At 46.0% G+C, this 27,805-nt stretch overlaps 1 protein-coding gene across 1 annotated transcript; it reads left to right on the top strand.

Annotated features, from left to right (window-relative positions):
* On the top strand, nucleotides 1-22,930 carry cyp26b1 (cytochrome P450, family 26, subfamily b, polypeptide 1). Its single transcript, XM_068755734.1, has 7 exons — nucleotides 1-204; nucleotides 11,401-11,625; nucleotides 19,692-19,810; nucleotides 20,578-20,734; nucleotides 20,926-21,081; nucleotides 22,039-22,323; nucleotides 22,538-22,930. The coding sequence occupies exons 1-7, from the start codon at nucleotides 1-3 to the stop codon at nucleotides 22,928-22,930; spliced, it is 1,539 nt and encodes a 512-aa protein (XP_068611835.1).
* The last annotated feature ends 4,875 nt before the right edge of the window (nucleotides 22,931-27,805 follow it).

The raw sequence follows: 27,805 nt of genomic DNA on the forward strand, positions 1-27,805 counted from the left end.
ATGCTGTTCGACAGCTTCGACCTCGTCTCGGCTCTGGCCACCCTGGCCGCCTGCCTGGTGTCCATGGCGCTGCTGCTCGCCGTCTCCCAGCAGCTGTGGCAGCTCCGATGGACGGCCACCCGGGATAAAAGCTGCAAGCTCCCCATGCCCAAAGGATCCATGGGCTTCCCCTTCATCGGCGAGACCTGCCACTGGCTCCTGCAGGTAAGCGCGCCCTCGGGGCGGGGAGTGGGGACGCTTGGCGGAGCGCGGACACGGCGTCTGCATGGGTCACCGCGGTGTTCTGGTGTCTGCCGGATCGTTACAAACATCACGGAATCACCGGTTTGCGTCTTTTCCAGCAAAGTCCTCGATATTGCCCCAAGTCTCGGATCAGTTTATTCTGACATCCCATAATGTTCTCATAGAAGTGTCTCTTCGGTCATTTATATTGCCCCATAAAACGCATCTTCAGGTAAGACCGCGTCGTCCGTGCGCGCCTCTTACGCGCACATACACCGCGATCAAAGACTCCCCCCCCCCCGCCTCACTTGATCAACTTTATTGGCCTGAAATCGATCTCCCGCTCCACCGTGGCTCCGTCAGTGCGATCACATCAGTTTTTATTATCTCAGATTGGAGCGCGTCGGGGCGCGGCTGGGCGCGGCAGACAGCCTGACGGGCTGTCGCTCCTATCTGATGGGATGGCAATTAGTGACGGCGGGTGTCTCCGTGGAAAAGTGTTTTTTATTTATTTCTTTATTTTAAGAATGAACTGGGAAGTCCCACGTTTTTTTTTTGAGATTTCACACATTTTAATTTGCAAAAAATGAAGATATTCGGAGACATTTGGAGAGATGAAGAAAGGGTAGAAAGTTGCGCGGGTTGAAGTGAAGGTGAAGTACCCTTCTCTTCCTCCTCTTCTTCTCCTCTCGCTAAAGTTATACCAAAACGCTGCGCGTCTCACAATGAATCAGAAATCGACCTCCAGAGGATCAGACGCGCGCGTTTTAAAAAAGGAAAATCTCATTAACTAATTACCTGATCGCTTAAAAAAGTTGTAAAAGTTGTGGCACCAAATCTTCTAATTCGGGTTATGTGTACAAATCGGTGCGTAAACGTTGCGTTCACGCTGAAATAAAGGACAGAAGGATGAGAAAGGAGATCTCGGGCTTCTGGTTTGACCCCCACGCGAGTCCCGCCACTAAGCGGCGGCTGTCAGCGGGGACTGATGGCTCCCAGGAGCCCGCCGACAGAAAGGATCGGGGGGGGGGGGGGGGGGGGGGGACAAATAAAAGAGAGCGAGAGAGAGAGACATGAAAACAGCAGCAGCCGGGCGAGTGGAGGCACGTCGGCAGCGTGCGGGGCTTGAACTCGCGGTGCTCCTCTCCGTTACATCTGACACCGAGTGAGACGCGCTCCCGGAATGCAACCGAGGACCGCGGCCAAGTTAACGGCGGCGGGGAGGGGGGTGAGAGAGGGGTGACGGCCAGATAGAGGAGTGGAAAGCTGCCTATATACTTATGAGGACCAAATGTCCCCCAAAGGGGGGGGGGGGGGGGGGGGGGGTGTTTGGCCGCTCCTCTGCTCCTGTCTGAGGCGAGATTGGGATCTAATCTGTATAGATTACGGTTGAGAAGTTGATGCAAGCAGGCTAATGCCTCTTAAATGTCCGTAAATCATGTGCATGAGAGCGAAACAGACGCTGGGCTGCAGCCTAATAATCATCTGCTCTGCGGGAGGGAGCTCTGATGCGGTTTTGTGTCCCAGCTACTAGTCTGATTGCTCGTGGAGACATGTCAGACATGCTCAGGAGTGTGTGTGTGTGTGTGTGGGGGGGGACCTCAGAATCTTTAAAGGTTGCGTATATTTCAAGAAATAATGAGAGATGTTGTGATTTTGGGCCCAGAGTAAGAGAGTCGAACTGATTCAGAATTTAAAATGCCAATTATTGATATATTTTGTGATCATGAACTTCATCTTTACGCTCATCCACAAATGTTTCTGCGTCTATGGAGCTGAGGTCAGATGCTCTGTGCTGCTCTGATGGACGGTTTGAGTGACGCTTCCCATTTGGGAACGACTTTCTCGGATTTATTTCCGAACATCACTTGAATGCATCATAAAGATGTTTAAATGAAAGACCTTCAATTACAAAAAAAACCCAAAACAAAACAAAACAGCAGCAGTTCCTGCTTTGATTAGGTTTTAGTTAGTCCCTCTTGTACACGCATAAATCAAATTTGCGAGTCCAAACAGTAAAATAATATTTTTTCTTGAACATTAAAGTCTCATTTGACTCTTTTATTCCCTCTCGTCCTTTCGCCTGACATCTTTTTTTTGTCCATGTTCGTGTACGTGAGGCGTATTTATAACTCCACACGTGCAGTAGCAGAATTAGCAGAAGCACATTTTTGTGACGGATCCATTTTTAAAGCCATCTGCAGTTAGGTTTATGGCTCCTCTGCCAAAGGCCCGTCTGCTCTCATTAGGAGCTGGAGCTTTCCTGAAGGGGTCGGTGCCAAGCAAGGAGTGTTACTACTGAGGCAGCACACACACCTACACACACACACACACACACACACACACACACACACTGAAACATGACATAAATGCTGTGGATTCACCTTCACATCAACATTAGCGAAGCACACAGGTGCACCTTTGAGTCTAACAATATGATTTATGAATGCAAACGGGAGTCAGCTCTCAATACGCAAACATTAAAGGAGCAGTTCACCAAAAAAAAGGACTTGTTTGTGATGATCCCAGGTTTGACATGCTGTGATACATGATGTTTTCCAATCAGTTTAGGATGACAGGTGTTCTCGAGGCCTTTTTCTTTCTGATGATGATTTAAAAACAAGTCCGCATCGCTTTAACTTACTTAGATTAGAAGACCTCTTATTTTGTTGTTGTGAAGCTCCAGAAGTTTCACGGACGAAGGAGCTCCATGTGATTTTCCCATCGGGAGATCATGGCTGAGTTTTTGTTCGCAGGCGAACTGTTCCTTTAAGTTATGAATAAATATTTCTGCATACAAAATGCATGCTAATTATCCCCCCAAAATGAAAAACATCTTAAAAGAGAAGCAATTAGATTTAGAATTTAATGTCAGCGAGACAAATTCTTCTTTTTTTTTTTACATAAAGCAGCGTAATCTATTTCAAAACTTCAAAACTCTTTCAAACAGTGACCTTGCTCCGCCACTAGGGGTCATCAAAGTAACCAGTAGTTTAGCTTTGATGTTAAATTAAAAGCATCCATGCATGTGTGGAATGCAAAGATAACAGACATAATGTTATTCTATAAACGTTATTTATTAACCTTTAACTTTTCTCACCTGACAGAATCAAACTGATACCATTCCCAATCAACAAGGGCAAACTTCTGGTTGCCCCTTCTCTGGCCTGATTCTGATACCTTGCACCCACACACACACCCACACACCGTGCGCACACACACCTACACACACACACACACACACACACACACACACACACACACACACACACACACAGACAGAGTGCTGAATCTGGGTCAGACCAGCGGAAATGAACACATGGCACAGAGACTCAGACTGTACTGTGTGCCTGTGTGTGATTTAAGTTTGTGAATGACTCTGAGCCAGACAGGCAGACAGACAGACAGACAGACAGACAGACAGACATTCATGCACTTCCCTGCACCCGCTCGCTGCTGTTGCCCTTCTGTCTGCCAGCTTCTCTCTTGTCTCTGTTTTGCAGTGATGAAGTGTAAATGATGGTGGGCAGAGTAATAACAGTCCTGCGGACCAAACACTCTTCCTCTTTCACAGTGCTGACAGCTCTTCTTCTTCTTCTTCTTCTTCTTCTGTCCCACCATCTGCAGCTCTTTCGCAAACCAAATTCCTCCCTATTTAAATGCAATAAAAGTACCGACAGTGAATTTGTCCTGACCTTGTGATGCATTCACAAGGAGGATGGGAGGAAAAAAAAAAGACAATTAACCAAGCTGGGAGAAAATATGTTTTTTTTTTGTCATTTCACAGCAAATGAAAGTTAGCGGCGATCACGCGATCGACATTACGGAGTCCTCGGCAATTTCCGTTCACGCGTGTTTTAATGGTGCAAGCGATCAGCTTGGTCCCTCGCACACACGAGCCAACCGACGGCTCCCAGCTGAAATCCATCCCAAACGCTGTGTGTTTTCCAGTTGAAGAACGCATCAAAGCCTTTCCCCCGCCTTATGGTCCCGGTGGGATGTTCGTTTCTTTTTTTTTTGAGGCGGATTGTGCCTTTAACAGCCTCAGACAGAGCCGGGATTGTGAGGCCTGGTGGCTTCATCTACGCTAAGGTTCCATTACTGCGGTCCAGCTCGCCGTGCGCCGCATAGCTGCGGTTACACAGTCCTGATGTACACACGCGCACACACACACACACACACACACGGTAAATGGAAATACTACAAGTACATGAGCACATACATGCGCACGGCTACACGAGCGAACACACAGACGTGTGTGAGCTCAGCGCTCTCGGGTTACGATCCCTAACGATTCCTTCTTTCTTCTGTTTTTCTTTCTGAGCGCGTTTGTTGGGAGACAGATAGAAAGTTCAATGGGCGGGCACGAGGGGCAGCCCTTCCTGTTTGTGTAACGGCGTTAGCATTCAAGGCAGGACCCTTGAACCTCCCAAGACTCCTCTTCTCTCACGGCTTCTCAGAATGTCATTCACATTCATTCATTCGTTTTAATAGCTCAGGATAACCTTTCCTCACCTTCCTTCTCTCTTTTTCCACATTCTTGTCTTCTCTGACTCAGAAGTGACCGATTCTTTCTGCTTTATTGCAAAATGATCCATCCTAAATTGTAGCTCATCCATCCACCCATCCATCCATCCCTCTTATTCAGATTAACAGGAGGTGCTGGCAGCTTTCTCCCTTGCCCCTTCTTTCACCCTGAGAACCCCCCCCCCGCTGTCCCGGGCCGAACACAGCCTTAAGCTCTTTTTCCATTCAATGGGCGCATTTGTGAAAACTTTGTATCTGGACACAAACAGCTTCCATTTCAAACCATTTTCATATCAGGCTTTAGCTGAAGGGGAATAAACTGGATGTCTGGGGGCTATCTTATGTGTGTGTGTGTGTGTGTGTGTGGGGGGGGGGGGGTCATGCATGCTGTGCCTTCTGATCCTGATCGGACCGTTTACAATTCCCTCGCACCAAAAAAACTCCCAGGTTGGACTCACGGTGCGTAGCTACAAGCGAAAACAAAAACACATAAATGAGCAAAGACGAAACACGTCTGGATACTTTTCGGAGGCAGAGTTTTTATAGAAATCTATAGATGCGTATTTAAATCGTGGGCCTCTCCAGAAGCCTTCGTGCGCTAGCTGAGCGCTGTACGCCGCCCGCCCTCCACTGGCGGTGCAGTGTCAGGGTATTAGCTCGGGTCCAGGGGTGAGTGCTTAGAGAGTTTTGAACAACCATAATCTCCCCCTCTATAATGTCCCCGGGTCAGGGGCCAACCCTCTCTCTCTCTCCTCCTCTCTCCCTCCTTTCTCCTTGTTTTTTGGCTGAACTATCCAAAGCCCTTTCCCGTTAATCCGTCCTTTCTGAACCGAGCACCCTTCCCACCTCCCCGCCTCCTCTGCCACGCTCTGCGCTCGCTTTCTCTCGCTCCGCTCTTGGCGCTCGCCTCTTTTTCTCAGTTTTTCTCTCACCCCCCCCACCCCCCTTCCATTCTTTATCTCTCCTCCTCCCTTTATCCCTTTCCTTCCTCTCAGCCCACCTTCCCTTTCGTGCTCACTCTCTGTCACTGATGGCGTGGCGTGACCGCAAAGGGACGGGGTTCATTGTCGCACCATTCCAACACACACACACACACACACACACACACACACACGGTACTGAAAGATTGGCAGCTGAAAAGAAAGAAGGAATTCCCTCAAAGCCTTTGACCCCATTTCCTCTCTCGGCCTTCTTCGCTGCTGCTTTCTCACTTTTCGTTTTTTAACCTTTCTTATCAGCCTGGGTTTGCTTTCTCGTTGGAACACAAGTTGACATAGAGACTGAACCAACGACCTTCTGATCAGCGGGCGACCTGCATCCTCATCCGACGACCGACTCACCTGTTACTGAGGAAGATGAACTAATGCATCATCTCACGCCATTTTGTAGACTTCTGCAGCGGGAGGAAACAACCAATCAGGACTCTGTTCCCCCCCCCCCCCCACGCCAGCCCTCCACACTCCATTAGTTCTGCTTGAAGTTTTAGCACTATGGTGATCAGGAAGGGCAACAAAGGAATTACTCCATATTAAAGTATTGGTCGTCAAGGCACTCCAACATAAATCTTTTGACATGAAAGATAAAAAAATATTAAATTCTGCAAAAAACTCCACCAACTTTACCCAAATCTAAAAAAACACAAATCTTGACTAAAAGCAGAAAAAGCAACATTATGAGTAAAAAATAAATAAAAAAATAAACTGCAAGAGTAAGATCCAGCTGGTCGGAGGGTGAAGGTAAATGAAATTTGAAATAATTAATTGAACTGCAAACGATTTCAACAGAAGGATTTTGGATTGTTGAAACAACAACATGGAATCAGAGACGCCGTTCCAGGGAACATCGTGACACGTGCTTCAGGCGGCCGAGGCACGCAGACGCAATATGCTCGTTTCACCAAAGCAACTTCAGTGAGAACACGAGCAAACGTGCATCCTTTGAATATTTACAGCACATTTGACAATTTATTGGCTGCAAACGTCAGCCAATAAAAAAAATCTCCTCTCCCCCTCCCTTTTTGTTCTTGTAAACGTCATTCACTTCCTGCTACTTATTTCCCATCAGCCTTTGTTTTTTTCTCTCCTTCTTTTCTTTACAAATCTCAGCTGAATTATTTCTGCTTTAAAACTGTTTCAAAATGTCCGATTCTTCCTCTCCGGCTCCGGCGAGCTGCCGTGGGTGCGCTTTGGTCGAGTCGCGGCGTCGATCCGAGTAAACATAACTGGCTGTGTTTTTTTTTTGTCTTACCTAATAAAAGAGTCATTTGTTGGACATTTCCACTGCGCTACAAAGAGGACATTTATAAGCCGGGGCCCAGGTTCGCCCCCAGGCCAACCCCAACAGAACAGACGGGGGGTATTTTTAGCACGGCCTGCACGCTAGCTAGCTTTGCTTGGCCAGTGTTTGTGTGTGTGCGTGCCAGAGGAGTGTGTGTTTTCAGGTAGAGATAGAACAGAGAGATTTCATGAGATTTTTGGTGATCAGAATTTGTCAAACACACAGTACTTGTACACATAACCCTGTACTTTGCAATGCTCATCGTCGTGTGCTTCGCCTTTAACCCTGATTTCACCTTCATTTCACCCTGAATCCGATCTCACTCCTGATCGTGAAGCTGCGCGCACTATTTTATCCTCAAGAACGCCTCAGGGTCGAGTTTGAAGTTGCGTTCGCTCTCATCCTGCGCTGGCGGCGGTTTTATTTGAGCCCTAAAGTGAACAGCGAGTTTTGGGCGAAGCTGCCACCACTTGTTAGAAGCAGCAGACAACTTGAGGAAGTCTTAGACAATAAATATAATTTCATTATTCCACAGAAAATGGAAAAAGTGTATTTTACAATTTGCGCTCACTTTAAAAAAAGTATTTTTTTGGGGTTGACCCATGTTTTCGTTGTTTGTGCTTTTAGCTCGAAAAAGGTGAACATGAGTGAGAAGAGAGCCCGAATTACAGCGAGGACGTCAACGCTTTGTTGGACGGCTTGCTGTCCGGCTGTTTTTCACGAGGCATCCCGTTTTTGCAGCAAATCGCAGCGACGAAACCGAGTTATTGGGTTGAGTCAAGGCGGATCAGTTTCACGCCGGCGTGATGTTTACAGTACGTAGGAAATACGTAAGCTAGTCAAGCAGCTGCATTCACACGGGGGGCTTCAGTTTAACTGGAGAAAAGCCAGAACAATGCGAGTGCACCCACTCTGCAGGAAAAACACACACACACACACACACACATGCACAGTTCATGTTTGGCACCTCCACAACCAGCTTCTTAGTTGCTATAGGCAACGCGTCCACAAGCAAAAAAGCATTCAAGACTTTGCGCCTGCCATCATTTATAAAAAAAAAAAAACACCACCTTTCTGGGTTTTCAGCTCACAACCAGGGTTTCTGTGACCTCGGCGGTAAAAATCAGCCATAATGTCACAACGTTTCCATCCTCGCCGTGTGTGTGTGTGTGTGTGTGTGCACGCTTGTCAGATTTGGATCCGAGACGAGGGTGTGCACTTCTCACCTTTTACGTTAAAATCTCCTCCAAACACCCCCCCCCCCAGAGCAACTTTTTCTTTCCATTTTCCCGCAGCAAAAAAACCCGTCAGTCACCGTCCAACCTGTGTGTGTGAAAAGAAAACAGAGAGAAATGGAAAGAGAACATGTAAGGAGATACACACATGGTACAAACACAGCGCGTAAAGCACACAATCGGCCCAATCTGATGCTGTGTTTTGTGAGTGTGAAAGGGAGCCTTGTCTGGCTGCCTGAGGAACTCCCTTCGAATTGGTCTGTGTGTGTGTGTGCGTGTGTGTGTGTGTGTGTGTGTGTGAGAGGAGGCCTGCCAGGCAGACATACTAAACCACTCTACATCCATGTGGCAGCAAAATGTAGCTTGGAAAACAACCCCACTTTTAAACGCCCCCCCCCCCCCCTCCCCGCACGCCCCCGAGGGCTCCAGAGGCCAGCCGGCAACCTGGTGTGTGTGCACCAGTGTGTGTGTGCATGCCACAGTCAAAAGAGGAAGTGTACAGGAGCTGTGAAAACAGTTCAGGTCAACAGTTTGTGCCCAGACGGACCGACCGAGAGAGCAAGAGATCTGCAAAGGTGAAGGAATGAGGGATGAAAGGCTGAATGCTTCTTTAAAAAAACGCTACTTCCACGACAGATTTGCCTCGTTTAGGTGGCTATTTACCGAAAAGTCATCTGCACAATCGTTTCCATAGTGATGCCGAACTCTCAAAATGAGAAAAGGATGCATTTCATGGGTGGATCTGAAGTAAAGGCACTAAATCGCCAAAGTGCACCTGTAGATAAATGTCGCCACCTCATGAAAAAAGGAACCAAATACCTCTGATGCAGTTTCAGAACAATGACGGGAGCCACAGAGGTGGGGCATGTCCGGCCGAATGCTAATTAGCAGCACTTTTCATCTGTGAAAGCTGTCTGGCAATCAGGGTTTTCAAAGCGAAACGTGAAACAGCCAACAGGGCTGCAAAGGGGCCGGGGCATCTGCGCTCAATTTAGGCCCAGGTTCAAGCAGGAGCGTTGAGACGGGAGAAACAAGGGATGAGCTGCAGGAAGGAGAAGGAGAAGTGGGCGGCACCGTCGAGAGGATCTTTGATGGGAGGCACCGACTGCTGAACAGAACTTTTTTATTAAGCATTTTTTTTTTATTTACAGTATGTGCCTGTCTTGGTGGAGGTAAATAAATCAAGAAAGGGATACAACCAGTTCAACAAAATGGAGCAAGGAAGAGAAAGGAGTCTTAAACCGGACGATTCTGCAAAAATCCTGCACAGCCAATTTCCTTAATTGTAATTTTTGGCTTCCGACAGTACCTGAGCAGGGAATCGATCACAGTCAGGGTCGAGAAAAGAATTGAACGCATCCCCCTCGCAGGACGGGCGGCGCTGGATCCGGCACTTTTGGATTGAACATTAAAGAAAATGCCAAAATGGTCGGGTTGCTCCTTTAAGACTGTTCAAACATGCTGACTGGATTGCTACCTCATAAAACAGCCCAGACGGTATCAGCTATTAATCTCGCAGAAAGTGCAGACGAAAACGGGTAAAATATGAACAGATGTGACCAAACAGGCCAATATTTTCGTTCATGCTTCCACTCCCAGAGCCCTGCAGTGACTTAGCAGGTCATTTTTTTTCATCCTAACAGCTCCTGGCGACTGAGGCCGCTTTTCAATTTGATTGCATGAAACGTATCAAGGCTTCGCTGCAGGACTCTGAGCCACAAATTACACCACAAACCAGAATCTGTGTGAGGATAAATCTGGAGCGTCGCCACCGCTGTGAGAGGTGTGTCTCAAACAGGAAATCAACTACCTGCTAAAATTAGTCCCTGAACACACCCACCCACACCCACCCACACCCACACCCACACACACACACACACACACACACACACAGATATCCAGCTGATATCCTATCTGCAGCTCTTGATATTAAATCATGTTAGAATAAAAGAGGCAATAAAGGAGCCTTTAAATGTGGGAACAAACTGTTAACGACACGTCATAGCTCTGCTTCTTTGACACGTATGTTTATATATGCGTGTGTGTGTGTGTGTGTGTGCCTCATAGTTGTGCATAACTCTTTCCCCAGGAGTAAACCCGGGGTCAAACCAGTTAGCGTAGTCACGGCAATTTGCTGTTAGGCCTCAGCGTGTTTGTTTGCGTTGCACAATTTTTTTTTTTTTTGGGGGGGGTGAATTTGTGTACCGATATGTCTGTTTTCGCTGTGTGTGTGAGCGTGTGTGTGCATGTGTGTGTGCGTGTGTGTGTGTAACACAGTAAGCTGCCCTCAGGCTGATATATATCATTTTCCACTCAGTACAGTCCATTTACAGTTCTGGGGTCGGCTGCCTTTCGATCTGGACCGTTTGGAGGTCAACGTCAAAGCTGAACTCAGGTCAGCTCACTAACTGACTCCAGCTTCAGTCCTCTGGGGGCGCGGGGGGGGGGGGGGGGGGGGACTCAGGGTACAAAATGGGCTGTGTGTCTTCATCTGGTGTGGCAAAAGGCTTTGCTGCATGTGTCGCCCAGAGTTTTTGCGATTGAAATAAGTTTTGCGTCAAATACAGAAATATGTACATGATGCTGTCATCTATAAGTGTTTTTTGGATTAACCTGGGGGGGGGTGGGGTGTGTGTGTGTGTGATCTACATTACTTCACTCTTCTCCTTCTGGACGAGACATTTCATTTGCTGTACTTGAAGCCTGAGCTGAAAATGTTTGGAGAACCTTTAACCTCCACTATTCACTGCGACGTTAAAGCTGAACTCAGATCCCGTCCTAAAGGCGGACCCTAAATCAGTTTTCATTGAATCAACCTGGCGTGTGTATGTCCATCCTAAACATCTGCCGTCTACGAGTTTACTTTCGGAGGAGCCGAGACGATGGAAGCATCGGTAACTTTTAACATGTGGGGGGGGGCGCACCCAAAAATGGCCTGTTTGGCGCCCCAAACCACAGCGAGAAAGTGCTTAGTCGGAGCTTTTAGAGGCAAAGCATCAAAAGCTGGAGTGAAGGGCAGGCTCAAATCCTGACCCCGGATGCAAAATCACTGCTCGAACCCATGCATTTATAGACACCGACTGTTTCATTGATCCGTAGAGCCGTTCCAATGGATCTTCCCTCCTTCTCCTCCGTACAGGGTTCGGGATTCCACGCATCCCGGAGGCAGAAGTACGGCAACGTGTTCAAGACGCACCTCCTCGGCCGCCCGGTGATCCGGGTGACGGGCGCCGAAAACATCCGCAAGGTGCTGATGGGCGAGCACACGCTGGTGACGGTGGACTGGCCTCAGAGCACCGCCACGCTGCTGGGGCCCAACTCCCTGGCCAACAGCATCGGAGACATCCACCGCAAGAAGAGGAAGGTCAGGACAAACACGACACACGTCCGGCATCACTTGGTGCCGTTTGTAAGTTAGAAAGGGAACCATCGGGCGCTTTTCCTTCTTCCTTCCATAGAAAACTCCATGGAAGAGGATTCACCTCCTTTATTTTTAGTTATGAATACTTTTTTTTTTGGTAGAATAAATGCAATACTCAGGTGATTAAACTCTGCTAAATCCGTCACATGAACCAAATGGATTTCACGCCCTGGAAATTCAACATCAACCAAATATAGATGACGATTTTTCTCCTTTTGCCCTTGCCTTAAATCAGCAGCGGCAACATGCGCCAGATATTTAAATACGAAGAGCTTGAAGAGCAAGCAACGGAAGCATAAATGCAAAATTCAGGTCAAGCTGCTAAAAATATTCAACGATGCAGAGAAGATGCTTCAACTTATTCCGATTGCGATAATTGCAAACCAGGTGCATTTAACACATCAGCATCGGCACCATTAGCAGAAAAAGGACGTGCGATGTAGAATTGAAAACAAGCGGTGGGGTGATCTCCTACATGAGGAAGGTAAGACACTCCATCCACACAAACAGGGAGTATCAGTGCAAAGCTATCCCTTCCTCTCTGCCTTATCAGCAGCCACTGAAGCGTGAGAACAAGCCTCCATCCCTCCATCCTGCCTTCCATTCTTTCTCTCATCTTTGCATAATTTTGCCCTGAATCTCCTTCTGTGTCTTTTCCACATTCCATCTCTTCTTCCCTCCTTCTTCCTTGCTCCCTCTCTTCTGCGCCAGGACAATTTCAGGTAATCAGCCACTTACCTCTCCCTCCCATTACCCCGTTATCCCCGTGGGCAGATACCTTACACACACACACACAGAAAACACCAGAATTTGGAGAGTCTGCTGTGTTTTCCTGTAAATCAGTATTTAGTTTTCTTTCTATGGATGCTCCATGGGAGGGGGGGGGGGGGCAGGTTTCGTTACCGCAGTGCCCGGGGACAGTAAAGGGTCGGCTGGGTCTAATCTGGGCTCTGATCCCCTCTCCTCCCCGGAGACCCCGGCACTAACCTCATGTAATGACCCCTGATTAGGAAGGCTGCCTCCAACACAGCACAAAGAGGGGCTTTCTGTGGGGGCCCAACACACACTCACACACACAACCACACACATAACAGTACACAAAAGCATGTGTGCACACACACCTGAACATTTCCCCGCTTCCATCCCAAACAGCCAGAGACAGCGGTCTGTATAACGCATCATATAGTTGCAGCTGCCGGAGTGCCTTTGAGCAAGACGGGCAAACTCGTGCCTACTGCCAGTCAGACAGCATGAGCGAACTTACGCCTCCATGTACAAATACCTGATGTCAGGTCTCACATCGCCGGCTTATTTATACCTCAACCTATTTCTTGCTAATTAAAGTTCCATTTGTTTATACATTGGCTCAGTGTTGCTTAGCAACTGCCCTTGATGGAGTTTCTGATTTTATCATGTCCATTCTGTAAATATTTGTTTCTGCAAAAAAAAAAAAAAGAGCCTTTGCACTCCGGTTTTGAAAACGCTAATTATCGCTGGTTGTATATTTTAGCTTCACGTTGCTCCAGCAGTGCGGTGATGGTCAGCAGAGAGAAAGAGGCAGCGAGGGAGAGAATAACAAGGGCAGGGAGGTCAGCTGGACAGGTTTCCGTGCTCGCGTGTGTGTGTGTGTGTGTGTGGATTGGCAGCGCCTCCCTCCTGTTTTCTGGCTAATAAATCTAAGTCAACAGACAGAAGCGAAACAACATCAACTGAGAGAAAGAACGAGTGACTGGCTCACGGTTTGCCCCACAGGACCAGCTCCTCTGCGTGTGCGCTGGCCCGCCTTGTGGTTTTTTCCAGTCTCCACACAGCACATTAGCCTTTTCGGTGGCTCAGCGGAGCCAGCCAGTTTCCATATAACCCCACGCTAAGTTAGGAAACTAACTCCCTCAAAGAGCGCCCGGCTTGCTTTTCCTTTTTAACGGACCGAGCGGGGACAAACCGTCGCATGAAAGCACGCACCAGACACGCGCATCCCGAGGTCTCCTACAGGCTCCCGGTCGTTTTAATCCCAAAGACAGATGTCCTCACTTATACATCATCACCATTACCATCATCATTTTTGGATTCTGTGAAGGCGTGCAAAACAGTTTAGAGAAATTGACCTGACATCTAAATCTTAAGACCCCATAAAGCCAGACTGGTTTGACTCCTGTCAGACACAATTCATGTAAAGACACTGATTAAAGCTACTTTTAAATCTTTAGGCACCTCATTATAATGAGAACCCGAGACTGTTCCTCGCCGTTACGCAATAAGACAAGTGAAAATGATTCCTTTTCTCATAATATTAACTGACAACGTGAATCGTGACAGTGCTGTAGGAAACATGATGAGGCGACCTCAGGAAGAAAAATGTCCCTTTATGCTGAAATAACTCAGGTGAAATCCAAGTTAGGCACACACACACACCTACACACCTACACACACACACGCAGTAATGTTGACCGTGGCAGCCACATCTTTATTTTCACTTTGACATACCTGTTTTCTGGAATCCACGTTTTTAAAATCACAATTTATTCCATTATCTTAGTCTTTGGCCCAAACGTTCTCTTTACAATCAGGAGAAGGAGAATCAAGAAACAGGATGAAACTGAAAGAGTGTGCCTGCAGAACTTCTGCTCATGGCCAATAGAGGGCGCTGAAAACTCTGAGCTGAAAAGCCCATTCTGTGAAACCAGTAAAATGTAAAGAGCCTGAATGATGCACTGCAGCTGAGTTGTTTTTTTTCTTTCTCCTGCATGGGGTTGAATTTGGACCCACAATCATACAAACGATGTCTCTGCTCCGTTAAAGGAACTTAGAGGCTGTAGGTCACGTCATTGTTTATATTTACGTTCCAGCTTCATAAAGGCGGAAAAGGCCATAGGTGAAAAATTAAAACTAATCAGAGGCCACATTCATAGAAGAAGTGCTTCAACCAAATCTTTCATACATCCAAAGATATAAACTATCATTTTAAGAAGTCACTTTCACAAAATGTACAAAGCCGAATGAGTCCTCTTCAATGTAATAGTGAACAGATGTTATTACTGATGCCTGAGCATATATTATCATGTGATCTTTGTACTATGGGAAAATTAGCACCACTTCAAAACAAGATGAAGTTTTAATGGTTTCCTTTGTGTCAAAAAAGGTAACCGGTAATATAAAAGAGAACACAGCGAGGCTGTAGGAGATAGTAAAGACGTGCGGCCCATCAGAGCGAGCGTCCTCAGCCTTCTGTTAAAGTCAAAACGAAGGAAAAAGAAAAATATTGCTCGACTTTCAATGTAGTCCAGATTACCTCCAAAGTTCAATGATTCCATTTTTTGGCTCACTCTTCCCCAATTTTTCACGAAAATCCTGCAGTGACAGACATGAACTATGAAACCAGCGCGGAAACATGCGCAGCAGCAAAGATCAAGATGTGTGCGTCGTGCATGAGCAGCCAAGGGCTGTCTGAGAGGAACATGAAGCGTAAGAACGGCAACCAGCGCAGAAGTCCTGATGGATTTATGGAGAGGCAAATGTTTTATTTATGTGACTCAGATGTTACAACTTCTACACCTCTTTAATAAAGACACGGGGAAATCAGCACAGGCAGATGGAGGGCAGCCGTGCACCTCATCCTGCAGAGTAACTAGTAGCTGAAGGGATACTTTCCATTCGGTATAACGCGCAAAGGAGATTCCCACATAATTGAAAGTAGCGCTTGATTTAATTTTTGCACCTTCTCATGTTGAAAGCACAAGAAAAGACAAACCGCCTCACCCCACCTGTTTAGTCTGACCCGAACAACTGAAGCACTTCAACTGGACAAATCCTTCTCATTTTCACGTGACGATGGACGCAGGGGAAGACGTATGGGCTGCTTGTTTGACTAAGAGGAGAGAGAGGAATAAAATGTAAAAAAAAAAAAAAAAAGGATGAAGGGGCAGGGAGAGACGGGAAGAGGTGGGCGTAAAGAGAGAGAGAGAGAGAGAGGAGGCAGGGAGGGAAAGGAGGGCGAGGGGAAGAATAAAGGAGTCTTTACATGTCGTGGAACCAGCAGCTCGCAGCACTTTCACATAATTTAAGACATATGGACGTTATTAGGACGGCCGTGTCTGTGACTGTGTGTGTGTGTGTGTGTGTGTGTGTGATAGAGTGTGTGTCTGCAGGCTGCAGAAGACAGTCACGTTTTTGTGGTACAGCAAAATGACTGCTGTACTGAACAATCCACCCCCCCACTGCCGCCACCGGCACCCCCATGCATGTCCTGCGTGAAACCTGGAAGCCTCCCGGAATGACGCTGCATAACCCCCCCCCCCCCGACTTGACTGACAGCGGGGCCGAGCAGTGGAGATTCCGCTCTCGTGTGTGTCTTGAGTGTTTTTTTTTTTTTTTTTGCCTGACCTGTAGTTACCTTTGGCTCGTCATCCTCTCGCAGACACTCAACAGACCGGCTCGCTGGTCCGACGGTAGCTCAGCCCGGTTGAGTGTGCGTGTGTGTGAAGGCAAAGGCGAAGCGCTCGCCCAAAACGGTCAATTATGCATGATCCAGAGCAGCCGGGTTAAATAGTTCAATTAATAGTGCGACCCAATATTTGTTTTCTTTTTGTAGAACATGGATGGTGGAGCCAGTGATCAGCTGACTCAGTTGACAGGAAGTAATTGAATCATTAGTGACAGATTAAGCAACAGCTCTCCAGATTATGGATTAAAAGCACAATGCAACGAGACACCAGAGAGTACTGACCTCCAACCAAGGCAAGCCCAGCTCCCATGTTATGTCCCTTATAAACCACAGTCCCCTGATGGTGACCCCCGTGTGACTCCTGCAGGATGCAAACCGGCCTCCAGAATCTGAATCACATCGGAATCAATGCTTAGTTTGAAAAAAATGTCTGTTTCACCACCGGGTTTCTTCAGGATCGGGATCAGCAACCTTTTGACACGGCACAGTTTCAGCCGAAATCCGATCTCAGTTAAGTCTGAGTGATTATTTGGATGACCAGATCCAGGTTACTGAAATCTTGTAATTGGTCCGATCCAAAAATGAATCCTAAAAAAAGAATAATAAAATAAAGATCAGGATCCAGATCTCAATCTAGATCCCCATCTGGCTTTTGGGGAATGCTCCTGTCACTACCTTTCCCCCCCCAAAAAAGAGTGAAATCCATTTCATGGCGTTTTGAATAAAAAGACAAACGCTGGAAATCGCATGACTTCCACGGCGGAGGTGATGAAAGCACCAACTAAGTTAGCCTCCACCAGCCAATTTGCCGTGCTGATCGGTGAACGGCTGCATGAACAAGGGCCGCCTGGTGGGGGACACGCCGCAAACACAAGAGCCACACTATCCATCAGCCAACCATGATACCTTCAGACTATAACAATGCGGGAAAAGGGAATGGCCACCGGGGGGAAAACTCTGATCCTTACCCAGCAGATCCCACAGTTACCAGCTGATGATAAACTGATTTAAAACTATGACGGCTCCAGACGGCAGCCCAGCTCAGCCCAGAACGACGGTGACTGCCTAATGCGTCGAACCTCAGACTGCTCTGAGGTCAGATGGCGCAACGTAATCCTCTGCGGTCAGGGTTGGAGAGCGCGGCCACGTAAGCTGATCTGTGACCAGCGATGCCAGGGTGCGGCAGCCGAGGAAATGCAGAGCTTCTGACGTCCTTTGAGCTGCACGCACACACACAAACCCGTGCAGCACACGATTCACACATGCACACAGCTCAGTCGGCTATTGTTCATTCATTCAAGGCGACGGAGGGAGGGGAGCGTGGTTTGGAGGGACGATGAGAGAAGAGAGCAACAGAAAGAAAATGAGGAAAGTGAAGTAGAGGATGAAATAAAGCGCCCAACCGATGGTTTGGTGGCTGAAACGGCAACCTCAGAAACCGCTTGTACCCTCCGCTGGCTCGGATCTCCCACTCCCACTCAGAAGCTCCCCTTCTTCCCACTCGGTCTGCACAGCGTCTCAAAGAAAACCGGGTAACCAGCGTAAACACGCGGAAAAAAACATACTCCAAATTCACAATGAAGTAATTCAAAGAGCAATAAGTGCAAAGACACTAGGCTCTATGTCTGCGGCGTGATTTTGGAGGGATGCCACTTTAAATGAACGGTTCATCCAAATGTGAGAATCCAGCCGCCGTCTGCTCCTTCCCGTGACGACGGAAAGTTGGGTGAAGCTTTAGTCCGTGAAGCGTCATAGCTAGCAAACATGCGATGACCTCACAGAGCTCGTCAGGCGCCATCCAAGTCTCAAGGGCCTCCGCGATCCCAAGTAGAGCAGCAAAGACATCGTTCGCAACGTGTTTCACGCCAAGTCGCCACTGAAGAGTTTGTGAACTAGACACTACATGTGAGATCACGCCTCGTTTGTTACAATCTTTTCAAATCAACTTGGGATCTCTGAGACTTGGATCAGTTCGTGTCTTATAAAAAAAAAGTCCTTTGATCAGTTGTTTAAGAGCTCGATGGGATTTTTCCTGGACTACGAGACGTCCTCCAAAGTTGCTTCACAGGCGACTCGTATCTGGACTAATTGTTAGACTGCGATCACGATTTTACGCAAATTGGAAAATAAAGATGAAGATAAAATATTCACATTAGCGAGCAAAAATGCTCCGCCCACATATTAACTAGCATTTTGTCTATGTCTGAACACTGTTCTCTTTGAAAAGCCCACCCCCCCCCGTCTGAAACACGCGTTTGTCCACCTTCATCGCCGACGAGCCGCCCTAAGCCGCGCCGACATTAATCACCGTCCTCTTTTCCAAATTCAGACGGAATTGCAAAGTGTTTGTGGGTGAGCGTGAAAAGGTTAAGTGCACAAGCTATTCATCCGAAGGAAGCCGAGTGTTCGCGACAGAATCATATTTAATATTAAAAACCCTGTTCTGGTCCAGTCGGCCGCCGTTCTCCTCTCCTCGGCTTATAAATCATTCCCAGGAGCTTTTTTTTTTAAAGGTTCAATCAGATGGAATGTTATTTATCCAAACAACACTGACGACTGATTCTTAAGAAATACTACGAGCAGCCAGGAAAGACTTAACTCCCCCCCCCCGCGCTCCTCTGACTGGCTCTTTCTGCCTGTCATTCTCGTTCTGCTGACTACAGGGGAAAACCTCCACAATGTATAACACTGTATGGAGGCAAGAGGCAAAGCAGGGAGAGAATGTAGGGATGAATAAGGATAAAAGAGAAAGAGAAGGAGATTAAGGGATAGAAAAAGGTAGAGAGATATGACAGAACAGAGAAAGAGGGGGCAATATTAGGACATTTGTACAATGCCAAATATATTTTGCACCAAATGTGGTAAGGGCTGGAGGGGTGTTGATATGTTATATTTATTAGCAGAAGGGTCACCCTTGCCAGTGGTGGAACTTTTCCACCAGACACATCTGGAGGCTCGTGTGCCGTTCGTTCTGCCACATACGCCGGCCCAAGCGGCTTGGAAAGCGTAGCGAGCAGCCACTCTACATGAAATGAAGCGTCCCTTACGCTGAAGGCACTCGCGGAGACAAGTAGAATCTAAGCTACGGCAGCGTGGAAAAGGTCGTTTGTCATCAAGACGTCTCTAATTCCCGGGGAGTTTGATCCCGAGCTGTCAAATTACAGGCGTCAACTTTCCTGCTATAAATGTCCTCCTTCGCTTCAGGCCAATTACGGTGCTTCATTTATGATCCCCGACGGTTGAACGTCTGCCCAGTTGCATCCAGTCCTGCAGGTGTTGCTGGGGTTAGTCTGTTCAGACACAATTTGCGTCCTTCAAGCTTGAAGTCTCCAAGGGTTCATCCAGCTGTGCTTCTTCTCTCCTTGTTCCTCGCTGCATGCCAAGCTCAGCCGGTTCGATTGAAAGCTTTTGTCCTCTGTTTGGACTTGCCACGGGTTCTAATGAATCTTCACTCTGTGTGCCAAGCTTTCATATTTATGAGCATTTAATGTAAATCCCGACAGATCGTTAGACAAGTACAATCACTGGAATCTTATTGATCCTGCGTGCCTCTGCTCTGTTCTTCCAGGTGTTTGCCAAAGTGTTCAGCCACGAGGCCTTGGAGTCTTACCTCCCAAAAATCCAGCAGGTCATCCAGGAGAGCCTCCGGGTGTGGAGCTCCAACCCCGAGCCCATCAATGTCTACAGGTACAGCGAGGCTTCGAGTGGAGACGTTAAAAGGAGACAAGAGGCCTTGCGGCTTGTAGGATTATTTTTTAATACATCTAGGAATGACATAGTTCAAATATTGTGGTACTTCTGCACGTAAAAATGTCAGTACAGAGTCGAGGAACCTCATCAGGTATCCAGAAACGTCACAATTCAGAATTTTATGGACAAAAAAACAACAACTTAAAAATAACTTTATGAGGTGAATGTTAAGAGTGGATGACCTCAGCGAATTGGACTCGAATGCAAGAGTCAGAGAACAGGTTCATGGAAAATATTCTGCCTCTACTCGCCAAAAATTGCTTCGGTACACAGGTGAGCCGTCAGACAAGGAAGGCAACTCCAGCGGAGGCGTGACTTGTAGCAGGCTCCTTTCATATAACCGTCATAAAAATAACCAAAAAATAAGGCTGAACCGCTCGACTACAAAGAAACACTGATTGACTTGAAGGCACACACACACACACACACACATTAGAGGCCTCTGGAAAGGCAACGAGACACAGGTGAATTCAATCGAGGCGGGGTAGACTGGCGAGAAAATGCACACAGGGCAGGAAATGGAGGTTTTAGACTAGAGAGGAGGAGTGGGCAGCCAAATAAAAGCCACTGTTATTATGTATGAGAAGTAAGAACATGAATAAAATAACCCAAAACTCAAACACACACACCTTTTAATGATTTCTGAACGACACAAATGAGTTTGTTTCGTCATGATGGCTCTAACTGATCTCCCTTTCCCGCAGGGAGAGCCAGCGGCTGTCGTTCACCATGGCAGTGAGGGTGCTGCTGGGATTCAGGGTGTCCGAGGAGGAGATGAAGTATCTGTTCTCAACTTTCCAGGACTTTGTCGACAACCTTTTCAGCCTGCCGATCGACCTGCCATTCAGTGGCTACAGGAAGGTGTGTGTTCACATCCTCTACTCATTCTAAACGGCAGATTACAGATGATCAGTTTACAGTTTAGGTCCATTAACAGTATTGGAAGTTGCTTCAGGTGTTTGGCTCCTCATCTAATCCCACTTTTTCGGGGAAGTAAAAAAAATATGCGGACGCACAAATGAGAAGTGAATTTCCTTTGCGCGTGCTTGCAGGGCATCCGTGCGCGAGACTTCCTGCAGAAAGGCATCGAGAAAGCCATCAGGGAGAAGCCGCTGTGCTCCCAGGGGAAGGATTACAGCGACGCGCTCGACGTCCTGATGGAAAGCGCCAAGGAGAACGGCGCTGAGCTCACCATGCAGGAATTGAAGGTAACACGCGTTTGCACAAAAAGGCTGGAGAGATGATGCATGTGTTCAAACACAAAGAAAATCTTCGCCGTTTACCTGAAAGGACGCTGCCAAAGAGAATCCAGCCGGGGCGACTGGACTCACACAGGCAGATCAAACCCTGCTATTATTTGTCAAACATATCATCTCGTAACCACAAGCAATAAAGAAAAAGTGATTCACGACAAACACGGCAAAATACGCCCCCCAGGGCAGCTTAACTGATCAGACAGTGACACGCCCTCCATTTACCTGTTAAAGCAATCCAGAGGAATTCTGCGGAAACTCTCAGCCTCTCTGTGGTTTCTGGGTTAAGTCCAGGGCCAAAAATAAGTCAACAGCCCCCCCCCCCCCCCCCTCCTGCTAGAGGGTCTGAAAGAGGCCTCCTGTACGCGCACACGTAAATACACATCGGTGTGAACTGGGGAGCCCCTGTCACGGAGGCCCGGGCTGCCCCTCTCTCCTGCCGTTTTTTCTGACGCACGCATATTTAACACACACCCATGCAGGGTGAGGCCGAGATGTGTTTTGACACAGACGATGGCAGACGAGAGGTTTATAATTAGAGCCGCGCTATTTATTCCACAATTTTATTATTAACGGGCCTTTGGCGTATTTTGGGCACGTTGCCATCATGAAACAACCTGACGGAGGTGTGAGGTTGAGGGTTTGTGCCCAGACCTTTGGTGTAGTGCTCCTAATTTGCCTCAAAAGTTCTTGACAAAGATGACAAATTAGAAATAATTAATCAAAAAATGCTCAATACTTCTGTTATACGTGCAGGTTAAGAAAAATATTGTTCTTTAATTACACATGAAGAGTAAAAATACTCAGGACTAGGACTTTGAGAAGTTTTTGAACTTGAAAAAAAAGTTAAAGAAAATGGAGAGAGGAACATTTTAAACGTTTTTTACTGATCCCCTCTGTAACGTCCCACAGGAGTCGACCATTGAGCTGATCTTTGCAGCGTTCGCCACCACAGCCAGTGCCAGCACCTCACTTATCACGCAGCTCCTCCGCCACCCTCAAGTCCTGGAACGCCTGAGGGAAGAGCTGAGGGCCAGGGGCCTCCTCCACAACGGATGCCTGTGCCCCGAGGGAGAACTGAGGCTGGACACCATCGTGAGCCTCAAGTACCTGGACTGCGTGATCAAGGAGGTGCTGAGGCTCTTTACGCCGGTCTCAGGGGCCTACAGGACCGCCATGCAGACATTTGAACTTGATGTAAGTTGTCCAGTGACGATTCAAGACTGCCTCAGTGTAGCCAGATGTTTATTATGACGATACGTCCTCCAAATATTTCATCAAACAGCACTCAAGAAGCAAAATGTCACAGATAATGCTTGAGAGATTATTTGAACCTTGAGAAGTTTCCTTTGGCCTCTTTCAAATGTCCATGAGGAGGTTAAGCATCATGTTCTCTGACCTCCTTTTGCAGGGAGTCCAGATTCCAAAGGGCTGGAGTGTGATGTACAGCATCCGGGACACCCACGACACCTCGGCTGTCTTCAAGCAAGTGGACGCCTTCGACCCCGATCGCTTCAGTCAAGAGCGGGGAGAAGACAAAGAGGGGCGCTTCCACTACCTGCCGTTTGGCGGAGGCGTTCGGTCCTGCCTGGGCAAGCAGCTCGCCACGCTCTTCCTTCGCATCCTGGCCATCGAGTTGGCCAGCACCAGCCGATTTGAGCTGGCCACGCGGCAGTTCCCCCGCGTGATCACGGTGCCTGTGGTCCACCCTGTCAATGGCCTGAAGGTCAAGTTCTACGGCTTGGACTCCAACCAGAACGAGATCACGGCCAAGTCGGAAGAGCTGCTGGGAGCGACGGTCTGAAATTTGGGATGAGTTGATGAGAAGGGGGAGTCGAGTGAGTAAACTAGATTATAGGGAGGAAATCGAGGAAAGGAAAGAAAGAATTTCAGTTCTTCTTTCTTCTACACCTTTGCTCTGCCGAGATGGAGGTTCCTTTTCAAACTAAAAGAAAAGCAGAACGCTTCATCTCTTGTTACAGCTGATGATCTGGACTTTCCTCTAAGAAAAGAAGAAGCTGCCAAAAAAAAAGAAGAAAAAAATCTTATTATTCTTTATTCTGTGTATTTTTTTTTTAAAAGAAATATACAAACTAAATATGTACAAAAAAAAAAGCTAGGTAATATAATTTGAAAGAGAATGTGGGTAGTGCACAATTGGAGAGGGGGAAGACAGGTGGTACTTTAGGGGAAATGAGAAAAAGACGGTCGTGAGAGGAAGAGGAGAAGGATCAAACAGGGTATAGGATGAGATCATATGGTGTTTTAGCAACTTGCTTGTCCTTAATCAAATTCAGAAAACCATTTCAGTTGTTTCGCAGGGTAAAAGCGACACTTCTCGACCTAAAGTTCTAGATTTTCTGGTCAATTTTAACCAAAATTGCTCATGATGCCACAAATATTTGGAAACATAAAATGGTTGTAGCTTGAGGAAGATTCCAATCATTCATTAGATTACCGTTGCGGTCAAAGGGGTCACATCGCATTGGGCAAAGCTAAACTGTTGTGGAATTTTCTACCATGTCTTCAAGACAACAGGGAACAAAAAAGAAAAGCAAAATAGAGGACAGGGTTTAGAACACAACACTTTCTTTTTTTTTATTTATTAATGTTATTGGGCAAATTAGTAGAGATTTTTGAACCCACAAGTTCCTCCTCTGGAATATGAACGGTAGAAACTCCAGTGCTCTAATGACGGTGACATTAATACATAGTTAAAAGAGATATGTAATTAAAATAATTCAAAGTGAGAGAGAATCAACCCAGTATTTATGTAATTACATCTTGAGGTAAATCCACGTTGGATGATTGCACATTTTCCAAACTCAAAATTGTTTCCATCTTGTGTTTCCAAAATATGTACCGAAAAAGGAATGCGAGGCTGCACCACCTTCCACTTATTAACCCCACTGAAAGCCTCCTTCACTGTCTGCTACACACATGTTGCCCACGAGCATTGACTGAAAGCGATGCCCATAAACAGTGTGCACAGCATATCCCGGTAATCTCGGTGGTGTGAGCTCAGGTGCAGACGTTTGATATTTAACCCTGACTGACTGCACACAAATAATGTCACTAACTCACTTTTGCAGTTCAAGACCTGCACCAATTTATTTTTTGAAAAGCTGTTGCTTATTTTGCCTTTTTGTTAATAAAATGGCACTTGAAAAAAAAAGAAGAAGTTTATTTAAACCAAAATCTCCTTTAACCCTTTATTGCCAAACATATATCATATTTGATACGCGTGGCCTTTCAGGATTTTAAGACTTCTACTTCGGAAGTTTGATTTTTATAAAAAAGAAATTGCCCCGAAAAAGCTGATAGATACAAGCCGACACATGCATCTACATTTTCCATGAAAGAATTCCAGATTTTGCATAAATTAGAGCACTTATATAAACATTTTGGGTTTATTCAATCACAATATTTACAACAGCCAAAAATTTAAATCTAATGGGTCTGGATTTAATTTTATTCTACAATCATCCATGCATTACTAAAGGAGAACGTCATATTTTATTATGTTAAGGAAGTGACAGCAACCCTAATCCTAATCGTATAATCTTCTCATTCAGATCAGCATCAAATCCGAATGGGTTCCATTCTTAGCCATGCTTCCCAACAAATTTCAAGGAATTCCAAATTCCATTTTAATCCTGCTGAAAACCCTCCAACAAATGAGGCAACAATTTTGGCTCCCATCGCCATGAATAGCCATAACGAGGGCCACGCCTTCTTTTTAAACTCTAAATCTTTGTTTGAATACATTAAAGGACATGAGAATCTTGTTGAGATAGAATACAAGCTAAGACAGAGGGATGAGGAGGAGAAGACCTACATACATGCTGCTTGAGTGTTGCTTTGCCATTCTCTTTTCTCTTTGTATACGTTTCTGTTGTTTCTACCCCCCCCCACCCCCTTTTTTTTGGGGGGCGGGGGGGGGGGGGGGGGCAGCCAGCTCGCGATCAATGGAGAAGGTGACATTCCGTCTTGCTGCTCCTCCAGCCAATGCTAAAAATGCAAAACAAAACAAATTTCGTGGTTTGAGCGACTTTATTAGCGAAAAGAGATTTATTGTTTGAGGTGATTGCACAATCAGGAACTCTCAGAGCTTTGTGTTCTGTCAATCTGAGAGCAGGAAGAGATTTTTGTTCTTTTTTTCCACTTTCCACTTTTCTTACAGAAAGCTTCTATAAAACTTTGGGACTCATCAGCCGATCTTGCGGACTTTCTAGAATCTTTCTGAGTTCCAAACATGCGCTTGAGAGAAAAGGACCAATGAGGTTTCAGGGGAGGACAGGCTCATGCTCAGAGGTCTTCTTTTATTGGGCGATTCTGTTGTCCAATGGCATTCCAGATGCTAAACATCTTTCTACCAACCACACCACTGATATCTTCCTGAAAAAAATATATACTAGATTTTTTTGCTGCTTCTTTTGTGTACATTTTCTAATTGAGAATTCTAGATTGCAATAGTTTGTATCAAGTGAGATTTACTATTTCTTTCATTGTTTTTTTTTAGCAAGCCATGGGGAAAATCAGCTATTTACATTTACTAATATCCTAATATTAATGTAATTGTATGATTAATATTGTTGTTATAAGATATTTGAAATGCTATTTTTTATTCTATTACAGATTTAGAGATTTTAGCCTACATGAGAAGGTCTTTGGTAAATATTGGCTGTATCTAGAATGTTATGTATTTCAGTTATATTGTAAACAGTGATTAAAAATGTTAATATTGTTGATTTGATTACTGTAATAATTATTATTTGTTTTTGTTATTCAGACTTATTATCACTGCATTTTATTTGATATTAATTTTGGAAAACAGAAAGCACTTGTGAGGTATGTCTATATTTAAAGTGCCATCCGACTACACCCCCCCCCCCCCCCTCCGCACCCCTGTCGGTTTCTCTTCTTATGTCAATCTGTACATAATATATGTATTTCTTTAAGAAAAAAAGTTTCATTTAGTTTAAATCTGAATGTCTTGTTCTACTTTCTGACCTGACTTTTTTGTTTTTTGTTACCGTGACTGTTAAATGTACTCCTGTAATAAAGTAAAATCATACCTGAACAGTCAATTTTTTTGTTGCTTTCCTTGTTCCAGCAAGTTAAAATGATGACAAATATAAAAAGAAAAAAAAAACTACATTTTTGTTACATGGCAAACCTAAAAACAAAGATGACGGTGGAGCAGCTGAAGAACCTTTGGAGAAATGGTTCCTTTATAGCGGTTGTTTTGTTTCATCAATTAAAATATGTCTCTATTTGCATCAGTTAATCAGTTAGCAGTATGTTAGGTTAGGGTAAGGGGCTTTCTTTGTATTGATGCTCACTTACTTCTTTTTAGGACGAGGGGCGGAATCTTCATTGCTGCTCTTATTATTTCTGTGAATATGAGAGCAGAGCCTTCACTTCATAATTTAGAACATATGTCTTAATCTAATTTTAACTACAAAAATAAAAATAAAAACTGGAAGACTGCAGGCTTGATTAGATTCTTGCCATTTGCTGAAGTAGACCTCTGTCACGTAAAATATTAGGAGCTAAAACACAGCTGAAAATGAAACTAAAGCTACGTTGTCTTTCCCTTTTTTGCTCCTCATCATGGATCTAAGTCTCCCCATGTGGGAAACAGAAAGAAAGTGGCAGCTCGCTCCGCTCCGCTCACTGACTGACTCAGTGTCTCCACATCGATTTTTATTTCCCAGCCTGCAGATCAGTGCGGTTCGTAAAGATCGAGGAGCGACAGGCTGGGATGATCACGGCAACTTTTCCTTTAGCTTGATGTGATCCCATCGCTCTCCCTTCATCCTTCAACTACTTCGACATATCTTCTGACTTTTCATGGTTCATAAAGCTTGTAGTATAAATGCAATATGTGTGCAGTGAGACAAAGACTTGCTCACCTGGGGGGGGGGGGGGGGGGCAATAAGTCATCTTAGAGGGTTACCATTGAAAAAAGAATCAATTATTTTCACTCAAAAAGAGGAGAGTGTCATGCAGCTGCTAGCAGCACTGATGGGAGACGGACTAACAGCCGATTGTGTACCCACACATGTCATTTTGCAGATAAAGTCATTCATTAGCTTGTATATTTAGAGGTTCCGTTTCATTCTGAGAGGAAACTTACAGCGTGTTATAATTCAGAATATTGAGTCTTTTTTTTCTTGCAAATCTGAGAGAAAAGGGCGTCAGCAGATTTCATAGCAAGCAGCGAGCAGTGGGATGAAAAGTCGATCTTATAGGAATCAGGAGAGCAATAAACAAAGAAGAATTCTAAGGAAGACAAGGATGCAGGTGCGTTCTAGATCAGGTGTTGCTGCTTCTTGGAATCTTATGTTAAAACCTCTGATTTCCTCATTGCGCCAACGCGGGATTTCCCTCCCCGACGGCCTGTCAAACATGTGTGAACCGCTCCCGGCCATTGTGGTATCTTTGTTTTTGTGAGTCACTACAGCTGCAGCAGGCAACAAACACATCCTGCTGCCATTTATGGGATGACAAACTTCCAAGAAAATGTGAATGATGGCCCAAATCTTATTAGCAGCAGAGCTGAAACTCATTCAGCAATTAATATCAAAGGAAGCGATTGGAGACGGACGTTTCGGGATTTAGGAGCGCCCATCAGAGTGTGTGTTTGTGTACTCTGATATGAGGAAAATGAAAC

This window comes from Brachionichthys hirsutus, chromosome 23, assembly GCF_040956055.1.
Source record: "Brachionichthys hirsutus isolate HB-005 chromosome 23, CSIRO-AGI_Bhir_v1, whole genome shotgun sequence".
Taxonomy (NCBI): Eukaryota; Metazoa; Chordata; class Actinopteri; order Lophiiformes; family Brachionichthyidae; genus Brachionichthys; species Brachionichthys hirsutus.

Excerpts from the sequence above, each read along its gene's own strand:
- cyp26b1 (XM_068755734.1), top strand. The coding sequence starts at position 1 with ATGCTGTTCGACAGCTTCGACCTCGTCTCGGCTCTGGCCACCCTGGCC. Across the intron at positions 11,626-19,691 it reads TCCACCGCAAGAAGAGGAAG|GTGTTTGCCAAAGTGTTCAG; the intron begins GTCAGGACAAAC and ends CTGTTCTTCCAG. Across the intron at positions 20,735-20,925 it reads CATTCAGTGGCTACAGGAAG|GGCATCCGTGCGCGAGACTT; the intron begins GTGTGTGTTCAC and ends GCGTGCTTGCAG.